The sequence below is a fragment of the Thalassophryne amazonica genome, chromosome 16, assembly GCF_902500255.1.
Source record: "Thalassophryne amazonica chromosome 16, fThaAma1.1, whole genome shotgun sequence".
NCBI classification, from domain to species: Eukaryota; Metazoa; Chordata; class Actinopteri; order Batrachoidiformes; family Batrachoididae; genus Thalassophryne; species Thalassophryne amazonica.
In genome coordinates, this window is record NC_047118.1 from 90,688,551 (window position 1) to 90,703,234 (window position 14,684).

The 14,684-nt window shown below is 43.7% G+C and overlaps 1 protein-coding gene across 1 annotated transcript in view; it reads left to right on the forward strand.

Annotated features, from left to right (window-relative positions):
• Window positions 1-14,684, forward strand: part of rrn3 (RRN3 homolog, RNA polymerase I transcription factor) — a 180,627-nt gene that overhangs the window by 83,518 nt on the left and 82,425 nt on the right. Inside the window, exon 11 of the mRNA XM_034191409.1 lies at window positions 11,468-11,473. Coding sequence (XP_034047300.1) covers window positions 11,468-11,473 — 6 coding nt within the window. The remainder of the gene's footprint in view (window positions 1-11,467; window positions 11,474-14,684) is intronic.

The window sequence follows — 14,684 nt, forward strand, 5'->3', positions numbered from 1 at the left end:
GACCCCAAGCACACTAGTAAACCAGCAAAATCTTGGTTCCAAACCAACAAAATTAATGCCTCACAGATGTGAAGAAATCATGAAAAACTGTGGTTATACAACTAAATACTTGTTTAGTGATTCACAGGATTGCTAAAAAAGCAGTTTGAACTTAATAGTTTTGAGTTTGTAGCGTCAACAGCAGATTCTACTATTATTGTGAACACCCCCTTTTCTACTTTTTTTTTTTACTAATAGCCCAATTTCATAGCCTTAAGAGTGTGCATATCATGAATGCTTGGTCTTGTTGGATTTGTGAGAATCTACTGAATCTACTGGTATCTTGTTTCCCATGTAACAATAAGAAATATACTCAAAACTTGGATTCATCTTTTTAGTCACATAGCACTACTATTATTCTGAACACTACTGTATATATATATATATATATATATATATATATATACATACAGTGGTTGGCACAGATAACCAAAAAATTAACTTCGATAACAGATAATCAGATAACTGAAAAGTTATCTTCGATAAAGATAAAACAATAAACCACCCTAAAATGTATCGGAAGTTACAGATAACCGATAACAGATAAATTCCAATATTAACTCTGACACAAGTACAACAAATTTAATAGCTTATAATGATATTAAAAACAACAGACCCCAAGAATGAGACCACACTGTTCTTTCAACATTTGGCCCCTGCTGGAAGCTCTTGTTTACTACAGCGCTCCCTGCACAGAGGCACCCCGAGAGCAGCCATAAAACCAACTCTTTATCAATTACGACGCTCCGGTCAGGCGCAGGTCTTGAAAAATAAAGTCATGCTGACTTATGGTTTTGATTATAAATAACATTAATACCGATAGAATAACTCCATTAATGTCAATTATGTCATTTGTACAAAGTTAAAATATAACATATATCTTTTAATGTTGAATAATGCACTAATTCTGAGGTTTTGTAACAAACAGACAGATCGCAAAGGATTCTGGGTAAACGTGCCTCTGCTAAACACTGGCTGAGTCTCTCTTTTTGGAGTGAGGCGGAGGGGAAGGCGAAAGGCTACAAATCCCTCCGTTTGGAGGGGTAGGCGGAGCTTACTGCTGTCTCTGAAAAAACAAACATGGCGCCTAAAGAGCCGCACAAATTTCATTACAAATTACGCTGTTTTGAAAGTTATAACTTGCCAAAAAACTTTACAGGTAGTTGTCTATGACAGCAACGTGTATGCTGCTGGATGCATGTTGCGTATGTTGTCGTTCTGAAGAATATTGTAACGTCGCTCGTGCGCTGTGCACATACACATGAACGATATGATAACACACTTTTATATCTCACAATGGAGAAAATCATGATAAAGGATAAGCACGTTAATTTGTATGTTCATAAATCTTTGGATAATATCAATCCCTGCTGTTGGATTTCAAGGTCTGTAACGTGTGTGTATTTAGTAAACAAACAGAGCCCTGAACACACTCATCTAATAAGCTTTCAGGCAGAAAATGAAAAGTTTCATCAATGGGAATAAGTTGGAAAATATATACACACACATGTATATGTGTAACACATCACCTGACGTCCTAATAGACTGATATTATTTGTCAAGGAAATTTCTAAAGGAAATAAGGCTGGATGCAAAAAATTGGAGAATTTGAAAAAGAAATAAGGTTGTAATTCCACTAAAAAAGTGAAACTTGTATAATGTGTACATTCATTGCCCACAAAAAAAGCCATTTGCAAAGCCAAAAAGTTGATTTGACAATCATCTGACCTAACCGGGGTCAAAATAAATAGAACACTGCTATCTACTGGTTCCTACACGCTTAGTGAGCACTACTGAGCAATAGATGGCAGTAGAGGCCTTGAAAACAAAATTCCAGATACAGTAATCCCTGTCTGCTACATTTAAAATGCGTGGAATTTAACAAACGCAAATAAAACCAACATCTATAAACGCAGAGAATATATTCAAGAGAGTTGCAGGCACTACAGTTTAATGCTGTTGTCCGTGGAGCCTGAACAGAGTGTCTGAAATGCATTTGTCATGTCATGATGTACTGAGATTACATCATCCTACCCAAAATGCATTGCGGGTCACAGGATGTGCTCACAAAACTAAAACATATATCTGATATTTTCACTTAATAAAACTTCAGACATGATAGTAATTTTAAATAACTTGTCCAAAATTTGTTTGGTTAAAATTTGAACCATAAGTTAAAAATGTATGCCTCTGGATGACTTAGGTGATATCGCGAGCATATTGGTATGGTGTTAAAGGAAATGTTTTTTTTTTCTTTTGGGGCTGTTTCTCCTTTGTGTGCAGAGGATTGAGATGCTTTTTATACAAGCGGCTCTCTTCTGTTTGCAAAGGTTATAGCTGTGTGTCTGTTACAGAACTTTTAACAGGTGAGTGCTAAACTAATTTTAAAAATGCTTGTCGCTGTTCAGCTTTGTTTATCGGTTTAAAAGTTATCGGACAAAGATTAATCGGAAGACAATTGGTCCGATAATGGTTTTTAAAGTTATCTAAAAAGATAATCCGATAAAGAAAACATTATCTTCGATAATTATCTGTTATGGGATTGTTGGAAGTGTGTGGACATATTATTGCATGTGGTTATTTCACAGTGTTATTGTACAGTCTGACAGCAGAAGGGAGGAACGACCTGCAGTATCGTTCCTTCTTGCACTGAGGGTGCCTCAGTCTGTCACTGAACGAGCTGCTCAGCTCCACCACAGTCCGGTGCAGAGGGTGAGAGGAGTTGTTCATGATGGATTTGAACTTGGTTAACACCCTCCTCTCAGCCACCTCCTCCAGAGAGTCCAGAGGACAGCCCAGGACAGAGCTGGACTTCCTGACCAGCTTGTTCAGTCTCTTTCTCTCCCGCTCTGTGCTGCCGGGGGACCAACAGACAACAGCACAGAGGAGAGCAGAGGCTACAACAGAGTCATAGAAGGTCTTAAGCAGAGGCCTGCTCACTCCAAAGGATCTCAGTCTCCTCAGGGGGTGGAGGCGACTCTGGCATTTTTTGTACAGGGCATCAGTGTTGTGAGTCCAGTCCAGTTTGTTGTTGAAGTGAACACCCAGGTATTTGAAATCGTCCACAGTCTTTATGTCCTCCCCTGGCTGTTTACCGGTGGGTGAGGTGGTGGTTTCCTCCTGAAGTCGATCACCATTTCCTTCCTCTTACTGGTGTTGAGACACAAGTGGTTGCGCTCACACCAGTCCACGAAGTCTGTGATGACCAACCGGTACTCCAGCTTGTTCCCTTCAGACACGTGACTCACAATGGCGGAGTCATCAGAGAACCTCTGGAGATGGCAGCTGTCTGTGTTGTAGGTGAAGCCCGAGGTGTCGAGGGTGAAGAGAAAGGCGAGAGGACGGTGCCCTGGGGGGGCCCCGGTGCTGCACCTTACCACCTCAGACTGACAGCCGCGCAGCCGCATGTACTGTGGGCGGTCAGTGAGGTAGTCGATGGTCCAGGCGGCGAGATGTCCATCCACACCTGCGTCCTCCAGCTTCCCCCACAGCAGCGCCGGTCTGATGGTGTTGAAAGCACCGGGCTCCAGGTGGGTGAGCACTCGCTGCAGCAGGTAGATGACAGCGTCATCTACCCCAATGTTGGGCCTGTAGGTGAACTGCAGTGGGTCCAGGATGTTGCTCACCACGGTGCGGAGGTGAGACAGGATGAGCTGTTCCATGGTCTTGATGAGGTGGGAGGTCAGGGCAACTGGTTTGTAGTGGGCTGGTTCCTTGGCGTGCGGTGTTTTGGGAACCGGGACCACACAGCAGGTCTTCCACAGGGTGGGGACCACCACCAGGCTGAGGCTCTTGTTGAAGATGAGGCTGAGGACCTCACAGAGCTCATTTGCACAGGTCCTCAGCAGCCTCGGGGAGATCCCATCAGGTCCTGCTGCTTTCCTCTGCTTCAGTCGCAGGAGCTGGTCTCTCACCTCAGTCGGAGTCACAGTGAGGGGGGAGCTGAGGTGTGAGCTGAGGTGGGCCGGTGCTGAATACAGTCCGAGGGGAGGAGGGACAAAGTCCGGGGTGCAGTGGAGGTGACCAGGGGGAAGAAGGTGGGGGGGGGGGGGGGGGGGGGGGTCAGAGGGACTGGAGGGATGGCTGCTGGAGACATGTGGAGAGCCGGGAACAGGCGGGGGGGGCAGGTGTGGAGGAGCCAAAACGGTTAAAGTAACTGTTTAGCTCCTCTGCAAACTGAGAATCCATCTGACGTCCCTGACGTTGTTCTGGGCCAGCTGGTCCTCCATCTTCCTTCCATACTCCTTCTTGGCTGCCCGGATCTTCCACTGGAGCTCCTGTTGGACTCTACGCTGCTCCTCTCTGTCTCCCGAGTTGAACGCCCTCTTCTTCTGGTTCATCAGGACCTTCAGCTCAGGGGTCACCCAGGGGCAGTTGTTGGGAAAACACCGTACCCTCCGGGTGGGCACAGTGCTCTCCACACAGACGTTCATGTAGTCAGTGACACACTGGGTCAGGCCGTTGATGTCTTCACCATAAGAGTTTTGAAACATGCTCCAGTCTGTGGTTCTGAAACAGTCCCTCAGCCTCTCAGTGGCCTCTTCAGTCCAGAGTTTCACTGACCTTTTATGTATTGGTTCTCTTCTCACCCTGGGTGTGTATTGAGGGAGCAAGTAGACAAGGTTGTGATCAGAGCGTCCTAGCGGGGGGAGGGGGTGGAGGTGTAAGCGTCCTCCACATTAGTGTAAAAAAGGTCCAGTATTCTATTGTCCCTGGTTTTACATGTGACGTACTGGGTGAACGTGGGGAGGGTGGCGGAGAGGGAGGCGTGGTTAAAGTCCCCTGTGATGAGGAAGAGCGTGCGGGGGTGTTGTGTCTGCAGTCGCGTGACTGTACTGTGGATCCACTCACAGGCAGCAGTGGCGTCTGCAGAGGGAGGAATATACACGCGGAGCGTAATCACACTTCCAAACTCCCGTGGGAGATAGTACGGCCTCATGCTCACCGTGAGTAGCTCCACGTCCGAGGAGCAGATCTGATCCTTCACATGAACATGAGCTGCGCTGCACCATCTCTCACTCACATAAACGGCGAGCCCACCTCCTCTTTTCTTCTCGCTTTCCACCAACGTTCTGTTTGTGCTGATGAGTGTGAAGCCTTCCATGTTAATGACCGAGTCCGGTACACGTTCATCCAACCACGTCTCTGTGAAGCACCTAAGCAAGATTAGGTGCCTGGCTAATAACACAAAACCAATACATTAATTTAAAAACTGTTTAGATGTATCTGAGTAGGAACAACTCCAAATAATGACATTACAGGATCTGTTGGGAGTCTAATTTTTAAAAGTTCAGACAGTGTCTATTGTCTTTGACCAGTATAGTGTGATGTTGGGACAGTTCTAAAATGTATGTGACAGTGTAGCCGGAGCGTAACCACAGCGTTCACAAGAAGTGTCAACTCCTGGGAACATCCTAGACAGTCTTTGTCTTGACAGGTGTAAACGATGAAGGAGTTTAAACTGTCATAAACCATGTCTCACACAAATTGAAGAGGAATGGACCCGTTCTTGAGCGTCAATCCACAATCCACTGGTCTACTGTAATTCTACTTCCAAGTCTTTGCTCCAGGTGTCTTTAATGCGATCAAGTGTAGTTGTACATTCCATCTGTGAAAGGCTGTTGAATATTTTAGTAATGGATCCTTTTTTGAGTGGGTCATTTAACAGTACATTGTTCAAAGGGTATTCCGGTGGTTGATTGGGAAAAGAGGGAAATAATGTCTTTGTAAAGTTACGTATTTGTAGGTATTTAAAAAAGTCTTTGTTGTTAATATCATATTTCCATTTCAATTGTGCAATTGTTGGAAATAATTTATTATATAAATCTTTAATTGAATGTACAGTGGTCCCTCGCTATAACGCGGTGCACCTTTCGCGGCCTCGCAGTTTCACTGATTTTTTTTTTTTTTGTTCAATTTTGCATGCTTTTTTTTTTTTTTTTTTTTTACAGCGCATTGTGTTCTGCGTTCTCATCAGGCGGGCCAGTCACGGCAGTGGTCAGCATCACCGCGATTGGCTAAGGGAGAGCACACGCATTGTGTTCTGCGTCCTGATTGGCTAAGGGACTGTACACCATTGTCAGTCAGTCTCCTCCGTGCCGTGTCTCCTGTACAGTACAGAATGCGGTCATCTTATAAGAATCTTCTCGCCCAGAAGAAAAAAAGAGCGCCAACAACTACCCATAACTATGTTCTTCACTCGGAAGAAGACACCTGCACTGAGGTGTCACTCAGTGGAAAAAGAAGCTACAGCGGAGCGGCGCCAGGATGAAGTGGTGCGGTCAGAGGAACTGTGAAATACTGGTCAATCACTATTAATAATTTCTTATGTGTCCAGTGTAACCCACGGGGTGTTTCTCAGAAATAGTACAGTTTCAGTACTAATAAATCTAACTGGTAATCTAGATCAGAAGAACTAAGAACGACTCTAGGAGAGGAGAACAAAAAACTGAACCATGAATTATCTTTTGGTGTGACCGGTACCATATATTGTGAAAGACAAACAATTTAACATACAACACATATGCGAATGGCCATTCGATAAACACCATAAAAATAGTAAAGTCACGAGTAGTCACAGTTCAACAGTTTACAGTCCAAATGTAACAATTCAACAACAAAAAATTCCCGCACGGTATCTTGCGACCGCAAGTTCCAGTCAGTGTGTTTCAATTTCGCCCAAAGGCACCACAGTTCAATGGCCTCATGCGAACCAGAAGGAAAAATGGTCCAAATATTGGACAAAGTTTTTAGTCCAACAAAGATGTGTATATTTGGGCCCTGATTAAGAGTTGCAGAGGGGCAAACAAAAAGAAGGAAAAGGCGGCTGCACAATGGCGCCTCCTACCAGACCAAGCAGGCGATTCAGTTCACTTAAATTCAGGGAGATCTTCTGGAAGTCCCAGACAGCTGTTTAGGCTCGTTAGCTCGCCATCAGACCTGGCCTGTATGAAGGACAGGACCAATTAAAGTTTGTAGTGCGCACAATTAATTAAAAATATTCAACAACATTCAAAAATACCAGTGCTAAAATATATATTATATAAATAGCAAAGTATATCATTGTACAATAGTTCAAAAAATACATATTCTATTTGAATAAATAATATAACATTTGTCATATCAAACATTCATCTTAACTCGAGTCAATAATACCAAATTAACATCCACAGATAAAATGCATTGCAGCTCCAGTGATGAACTAAACTACAGATAAAGTGCAATGGATGCATATCAAATCAATCCAACATGCAGTTAAAGTACATTAAACAAAGGCAGTACAATAAATAACACACTTCTCAACAATTTTATTTCATTAAGAGGCATCATATTCAACAGAACGGGCATACCGAATCATGCTAACCGCTTCAATAACAAACAAAGGCAGCGGCTAGGCTAAGCTAAGCAATAGAAACCAATGGGACGCTAAGCTAACGTTAGCATGACTTACCGATTCCATAGATTGTCAACATTCTACACCCAGTTGTTTCAGATTGACGGCGCCGATAGAAGGCTTCTGCATTCTGAAAGTACGTGCTTTAGTTTCAGGGGTTTAGAATATTTAGGAAAAGCGCAAACGCTAAACATACCTGCAGCCTACCTGCAATGCACGCACCCCTCACGCTCCTAACAGAAGCAAGTCACCTGTGCAGTCTCTTTATGCCAGCACAATTGGCTGCGCTAGGTCAAGGCTTGGAAAAGGCTTGATTTTCCATCTGTTCACAATCAGGTTTGTGTCTTCCATTCCAGAATGATATACACTGAATTTTGCAAAACCAATAATAAAGGTGGAGACTGTGGGTCGTCCCATCCCTCCCATAAATTTGGGCCTTTGTAAAAAAAAAAAAAAAAAAAAAAAAAAAAAAAAAAAAGATTTCTTAATTCTTGGGGTCTTTTTATTCCAAATAAAGGATGTAAATAGAGAATCTATTTTAGCAAAAAAAATATTATTAATTAAAATTGGAACACATTGAAATAAAAATAAATATTTAGGTAGGATGTTCATCCTGATTATATTAATTTGACCAGCAAGCGATATGGGGAGATTAGACCACTTCTCAATCTGCTGTTGAGTCTGTTGATACAGGTTCATAAAGTTTTTACTGAAGAGGCAGAGATTTCCTGCATGACATTTACACCAAGATACTGAAAACAGTGTGAGACTGTGAAGGGATAGCAAATCAATGTACTGATTTGCTTTCTTGCTTCTACACTGATAGGAAACAGTATACTTTTTGATAGATTGATTTTATATCCAGACACCTTTCCAAAGTCAGACAGCATGGTCATAATTTTTGATAGAGACTGAGATGGAATGAGATTGTATAGTAGTACGTCATCTGCGTACAGAGACACTTTGTGTTCTGCTCCTCGTCTTATGATTCCTTTATATTCTTCTGCAGAGCGCAATAAAATAGCAAGAGGTTCTATGGTCAGCGCAAATAATAGGGGAAATAGCGGGTGCCCCTGGCGTGTTGAACGGTGGAGAGGGAAGGAGCTTGAGTCCATATTATTGGTGTGTACAGTTGCCTTGGGTTGCGCATAAAGTAGTTTTACCAGAGAGATGAAGGTGAGGCCAAGTCCATACCTCGAAAGGGCTGATAACAGAAAATCCCACTCAGCCCTGTCGAAGGCCTTCTCGGCATCCAAGGACAGCAGTATTTCTGACACTTTTTTTTATTTGAACTTTGAGTGTAGATGATGTTAAGTGGTTGCCTGATGTTGAAAAATAGCTGTCTATCTTTAACAAATCCAGTTTGATCTGGTAATACAACCGTTGGAAGGACTGTTTCTAACCACATGGCCAAGATTTTTGCTAGTATTTTATTATCTGTGTTCAGCAGACTTATGGGTCTACATGAGCCTGGATTAAGTGGATCCTTACCAGTTTTATGGATTAGAGAAATGCTCAGAGAGGAAAGGTTTTGTAACTCAGGATGAACTGGAGAAAGCAAACAAAATGATTTTTTTTTTTTCTCAGGTTTGAAGCTCAAGACTTTTCCTTTGAATGTAATCATGTGTTACAGTCGCATACTGTTACTGAGGTTGGGTTGTTAGTTGACCCCCATAAAATTAAGTTACTGTTCAGTAGGGTTTGTAAGGGTAAATCCACAGGCCCTGATGGCATTTCTGCTTTTCTTTTAAAGACCTGTGCAGAAGAGCTCACTCCAGCTTGGTGCCCAGTTTTTCAACAGTCTGTAGACACATATACAGTTCCTAACCTCTGGAAAAAAATTGACTATTATTCCTGTTCCAAAGAAACTGAGAGTAATGATTATAGACCTTGCTTACAGACATGGACGAGGTACAGATGATGCAATTACTAGTGTCACCCATATGACTAAAGCATCTTGAGGACCCCGAGGCTTATGCACGTCTTTTATTTGTCTATTTTAGTTCTGCTTTTAATACCTTGTGGCCTCATCTGTTGTTAAGCAAACTGTCTCAGATGATTGTAGACCTGTTTATTGTGAAATGGTTTTATTCTCTTTTTTTTTTAACTAATAGGACTCAGAACGTTAAAGTAAACAACACAGTCTTATGCCGCGTTCACACCGGGCACAATCAGACTCTACAAATTTGCGGGGGTTGCATGGCGACGGACGCGCCTCCTTTGCCCGGTGTGTCGCTCTGCTTGGGTGGACTTTCGCTGCGAAAATTCGCCCCGGTGCGTCATCAAATAGGAGGAGCGTCCATTCCACTCGGCGTCAAGTCATCATGACGGACCTTGATCACACGGAGTGAGTTGTTGTGAAAAGCTCCCAATACAGAGAGTATCATTATTTGCTGCAGGAGCTGCATCTGGATGACGGCCACTTTCAGCGGTCCTTCCTTCCCGTTCACGCGCACACATGTAAACAATAAAAAAAAAAAAAAGAAAGAAACTCCGCTGCTTGCTGCAGCTCACTCTTCCCCCAAGAAACTGTCATAATTGTGTTTAGAAACCAGTCACCATTTGTTTTATTATACATCTGTGTAGTTAATTAATAAAATATTCTCCACAGACGATTCGCTCGCGCGCACACGTACAAAAAACAGAAAGAAAGAAACTCTGCTGCTTGCTGTGAGGCTGCTCCTCGCTCTTTCCCAAAAAAACTCTGTCATAATTGTCTTTAGAATCCAGTCACCATTTGCTTTATTATACATCTGTGTAGTTAATAAGTAAAATAATCTCCAGGACGATTCCCTCGCGCACGCAGGTAAAATAAAAATAAACTCCGCTCCACCTGCTGTGGTGCTGCTGCTCGCTCCAAAAACTCTGTCATAATTGTGAGATAAAGGACAAAAGAGACATAAGTCCTGCTCACAGGCTGCTACCAGAGACAGGACATGTTCACATCTTCAGTCAAACTCCAGACATCTCCACGTCACTACATATTCAGTCCCTGATTGGTCATCGCGGCGCATAGAGATGAAAAAGTTCATATTTTTCAACTTGGGGAGGAGGGCAACACGACGTGACGTGACGCAATATCGCACTACAAACGTGCAAAACGCTCAAAATCACTTCACTCGCGTCCATCGCGTCACGCTGCACGGTTTGGCGCCAAAACGTGTCATTAGATAGGAATTACATGGCAACCTCTGGCTGCAGTCGCTCGTGTCGCGCCCGATGTGAACGCAGCATTAGACTCCAGATCTATCAGTACTGGAGTACCTTATGGTTGTGTGAGGTCCCCATCTTGTTTATGTTATATACAAATGAATGCAGCAGTTGTCTCACCGGTAACCTTATTCTTAAGTTCTCTGATGACACGGCCGTCCTCAGCCTTTGGCAAAAGGACAGAGATCCTTCATCTTGTTTTTCTGAGGTGGAGTCTTTTGTTCAGTGGTGTGATGCCAATCACCTGATTATAAATGTAAATAAAATACAGGAGATGGTTCTAGATCCTCGGTCTATTGGGGACCAGACTCCAGTTCTAGTTCATGATAAAAAAATCCATCAGGTAAGTTCTTATAGATATCGAGATCATCTGTTTAGCTGAGAAACACATATTGATCATTTGTGTGCACGTTTACAGCAAAGACTGTATTTTTACCTCGAGTTAGGGTGTTTGGTGTTGATCAAGAAGTTTTGTTTTTATTTTATCGGGCGGTGTTGGAGAGCATCATTAGATACAGGATGACAGCATGGTACGGTAACTTATCAGTTCCGTTAAAATCAAAGCTTTCTCTTCTGGCGCACACTGCTATGAAGGTTATGGGGAGGACTGGAACCCTTCACCCTCAGCCCACCTATGAGCAGTCTGTCTGTAGGCAAGCACAGAAAATACTCTGTGATCCGTCCCACATCCTCCATGAGGAGTCTGAACCTTTACCATCTGGGAGACGATACAGATTCCCAAGTGCAAACTGAACACATACAAGAACTCTTTTGTTCCTGCCTCAGTTAGACTCCTGGGAGCAGTGTTATGGCCTTTGTGCACAGACATTTGTATGCATGTGTCTATATATACACAAACCCCATTTCAGCCCCACATCCCCGCATCCAGAACTTTTCAGCTCACCTGGCCTACATGGTCATCTTCTCAAAGGTGGACCTCATCCATGGATACTACCAAGGGCCAGTTCGCCCGCGAGAAATCCTTAAAACTGCAGTAATCACCCCCTTTGAACTATTTGAGTTCCTGAGAATGCCGTTTGTGTCAAAAACTCCACCCAGTCCTTTCAGTGCCTCAATGCTGCGTGACCTGCCATTGCTGTTCGTCAACCTGAACAGCATCCTAGTGGCTAGCTTCTCACAAACGGAGCACTTATTCCACCTGCGGATACTTTTTGAATGCCTCAGCCTGCATGGACTAATTATCAACCCCACTAAGTGCTAGTTTGTGTTGACCACCATTGACTTTCTGGGGCACAGATCATGAAAGATGGAGCTGTGCCGCTCCCCTCTAAGGTGGACGGGGTTCTGAATGTCATGCGATGGACCACGGTGCCAGCCCAGCAGGAGTTCTTAGGAATGGTGAACTTTTACCACCACTTCATCACCAAAGCTGCAGTGGTCATGTGCCCTTTATATGAGCCACTAAAAGGGAAAGCTCCCAAACACATGGTGGACTGGTCAGTGGAGAAAGACACGGCTTTCTCGGATGCCAAGACAGCCTTAGCTTTCGCGGTGATGCTGGCCGAACCCATCACTGGACACTCCCACATCCATCACCACGGACCCATCGGACTATGCTATGGGTGCAGTGCGTGAGCAGTGGGTAAACAGGGCGTGGCAGCTGTTCGCTTTCTACAGTTGACAGTTACGCCCCAATGACTCGGGGCTGTGGAAATTCCTCAGATCCAAGGAATTCCGAAGATTTCATCGTGGGGAGGAGAAGGGGGGGGGGGGTGTTAGTGTTTTAGTCTGTAATCGTGATCGTCACTGAGTTTTTAACATGCCTATCGTAAAGCACTCTTCTTTTAAATTTTTACATCATCATGCAAGTTTTATAAATCCACGGACACTGATCTGTATAACTGATACAGTTCATTGTCCGCGGATCTGTGGAACAAAGCGGAGAAAAATGCCACTCTTAATGCATGGCTGTTAGGACAAGTTGTCATAAAGTGGGACCGGTTGGTTGCTGTGTGCCTGCTCCATGACACTGTTCTTTTTAGCTAAACGTAGCATGTGGACATTGCATACTTTAAGAGCCATCAAGTTTTTAAAAGAAGATTTTTGCGGCATGTCTGTGTTACGGAGCGACATCGGAGAGGGAAGATGGTGAGAAACACGGTTTGAAAAAGTTTAATAAGTACAGGATTCTGTGGAATTGGCACTGGGTTGAATTTAGTTGCCATCATGAACACAGATAACACAAACAAGAAACGCAAACTGCATCTTGTGCCGTCTTTCTTGACGACTTTTTTTGTCTCTGGAAAATAAACATTGTGCTGTTCAAACAGGATTTCAGACAAGATTATGTGACTTTTTTAAATTAATGTAGACTTTCTTTCATTGGAAAAAAGACACTGTGGCTTTGAGTGGATTTACAGGAATTTACACAAGTGAATTTTTTTACTATAAGGTATATTATTGATATTTTAAAATGATTTTCTAAATAATCTCCAATCTTCAGCTGTGGTTTTTGAAATGCTGTAACAGTCTTTTCAGTCTTCATAAATTTCATGTAGTTTAATTGTTCTGAGTTAATACATAATTTGCTTTACAATTAAAAGGAAAATAATTCCGGGTCCTACTTCCACGTCATATTCTGTTATTTCAACATCATCATTGACACGTCAAATAAAAGGTTGAATACAGGATCATTTAAATAGCCACTAATTTTGAGATTTTTGTTTGTCCAGGAGATGCTGAAAATGTATCATTAGATAAACTTTAATTAAACTTTAATAAAAATTAATTTGGTTTCTGGGGCCTGGCGAGCCCTAGACCCTGGCTCCTGGGGGGCTGCACCACCAGACCCCCTGGAAATTTTCCTTGGATTTCACAGTTTTTATTTCACAGCCCTGTGAGTGCAAATACGGCACGTTCGACTGGGAGCTGCTTGTCCTGAACCTCACTGTCTGACACTTCCACGTGGTACTGGAGGGCCGGTGGTTAACCCTGGTCCTCCCGCCAGCAATGGCAGCATTCACTGCAGACATCCAGCACGTTACCAGCAAGACGAACTCTGTCGTGGACTGCCTCTTCCGAGCCTTCACGTTCACCATCAACCTCGACGTGGACTACACCCTCATGGCAGCCTATCAGGCCGCTGACTCAGAGGTGCAAGCACTCAGGTCTGTGACCCCCAGATTACACCTCGCAGACGTCTCCTTTGGTGAGGGTGGCACCAGGTTGCTCTGTGATGTCTCCACAGGACCTATTGTCCCCACTGCATGGACGCAGCGCATCTTTGGGGCTGTGTACAGCCTTTCCACCCAGGGAGGAAACGGTCATTAAGGCTTGTAGCAGCGAAGTTCATTGGCACGTGCTAAAAAACAGACGTTAGAGCCTGGGCAGCCTCTTGTGGTGCCAGCGCTCCAAGGTCCACTGAGACGTCAAAGCTTTCCTGTCTCACTTCCTAGTACCACAGCAGAGGTCCACAGAGCTGGCCCGTCCACCTCGATGGGCCTGCCTGTCAAACCAGCCCAGCTGCTTAACCTGCACACTTAAAGCTGCTCTACGCAGCACCTCCGACGCTCTGGTATGACAGAGCCATGGCAGCTGGTTTATATCCCCCCCACCCCCGATGATTTTTCTCTCCCTTTCTTCCTTTTTGTCGTTCTTCCTTATGGAGAATTCTGGGAGGGCCTGTGTAGCATGCACATGCAAGGTGTTGTTTGGACATAATTCACCAAGTGAGTGTCCCACTCTAGGTTAAACCTGTTTGCCCGTAAATGTCAGCCACTTACAATTGCATTGTGTTTCCTGCCTTAAACATATTGATGAACCAAACCTGCATATGTTCAACCTGTTCACACATAAATCTCTGTCACCCAAGGTTACACTGCGCTCCTTGTCTGGCATGTTCTGGAATCGCTGCCATACAAGTTTTATTAAATGATACACCGTATTTTAATGATATTAGATAGAAACTTTTTTTTTTTTTTGCTGAAAAGTGCACTCCTCGGATTTTCGATTCAGCCATCCACCATGCGTGTAGGCCTCATAGAAGCTGTGTCATGACGTGCACAATGTGAGTCAGAATTGG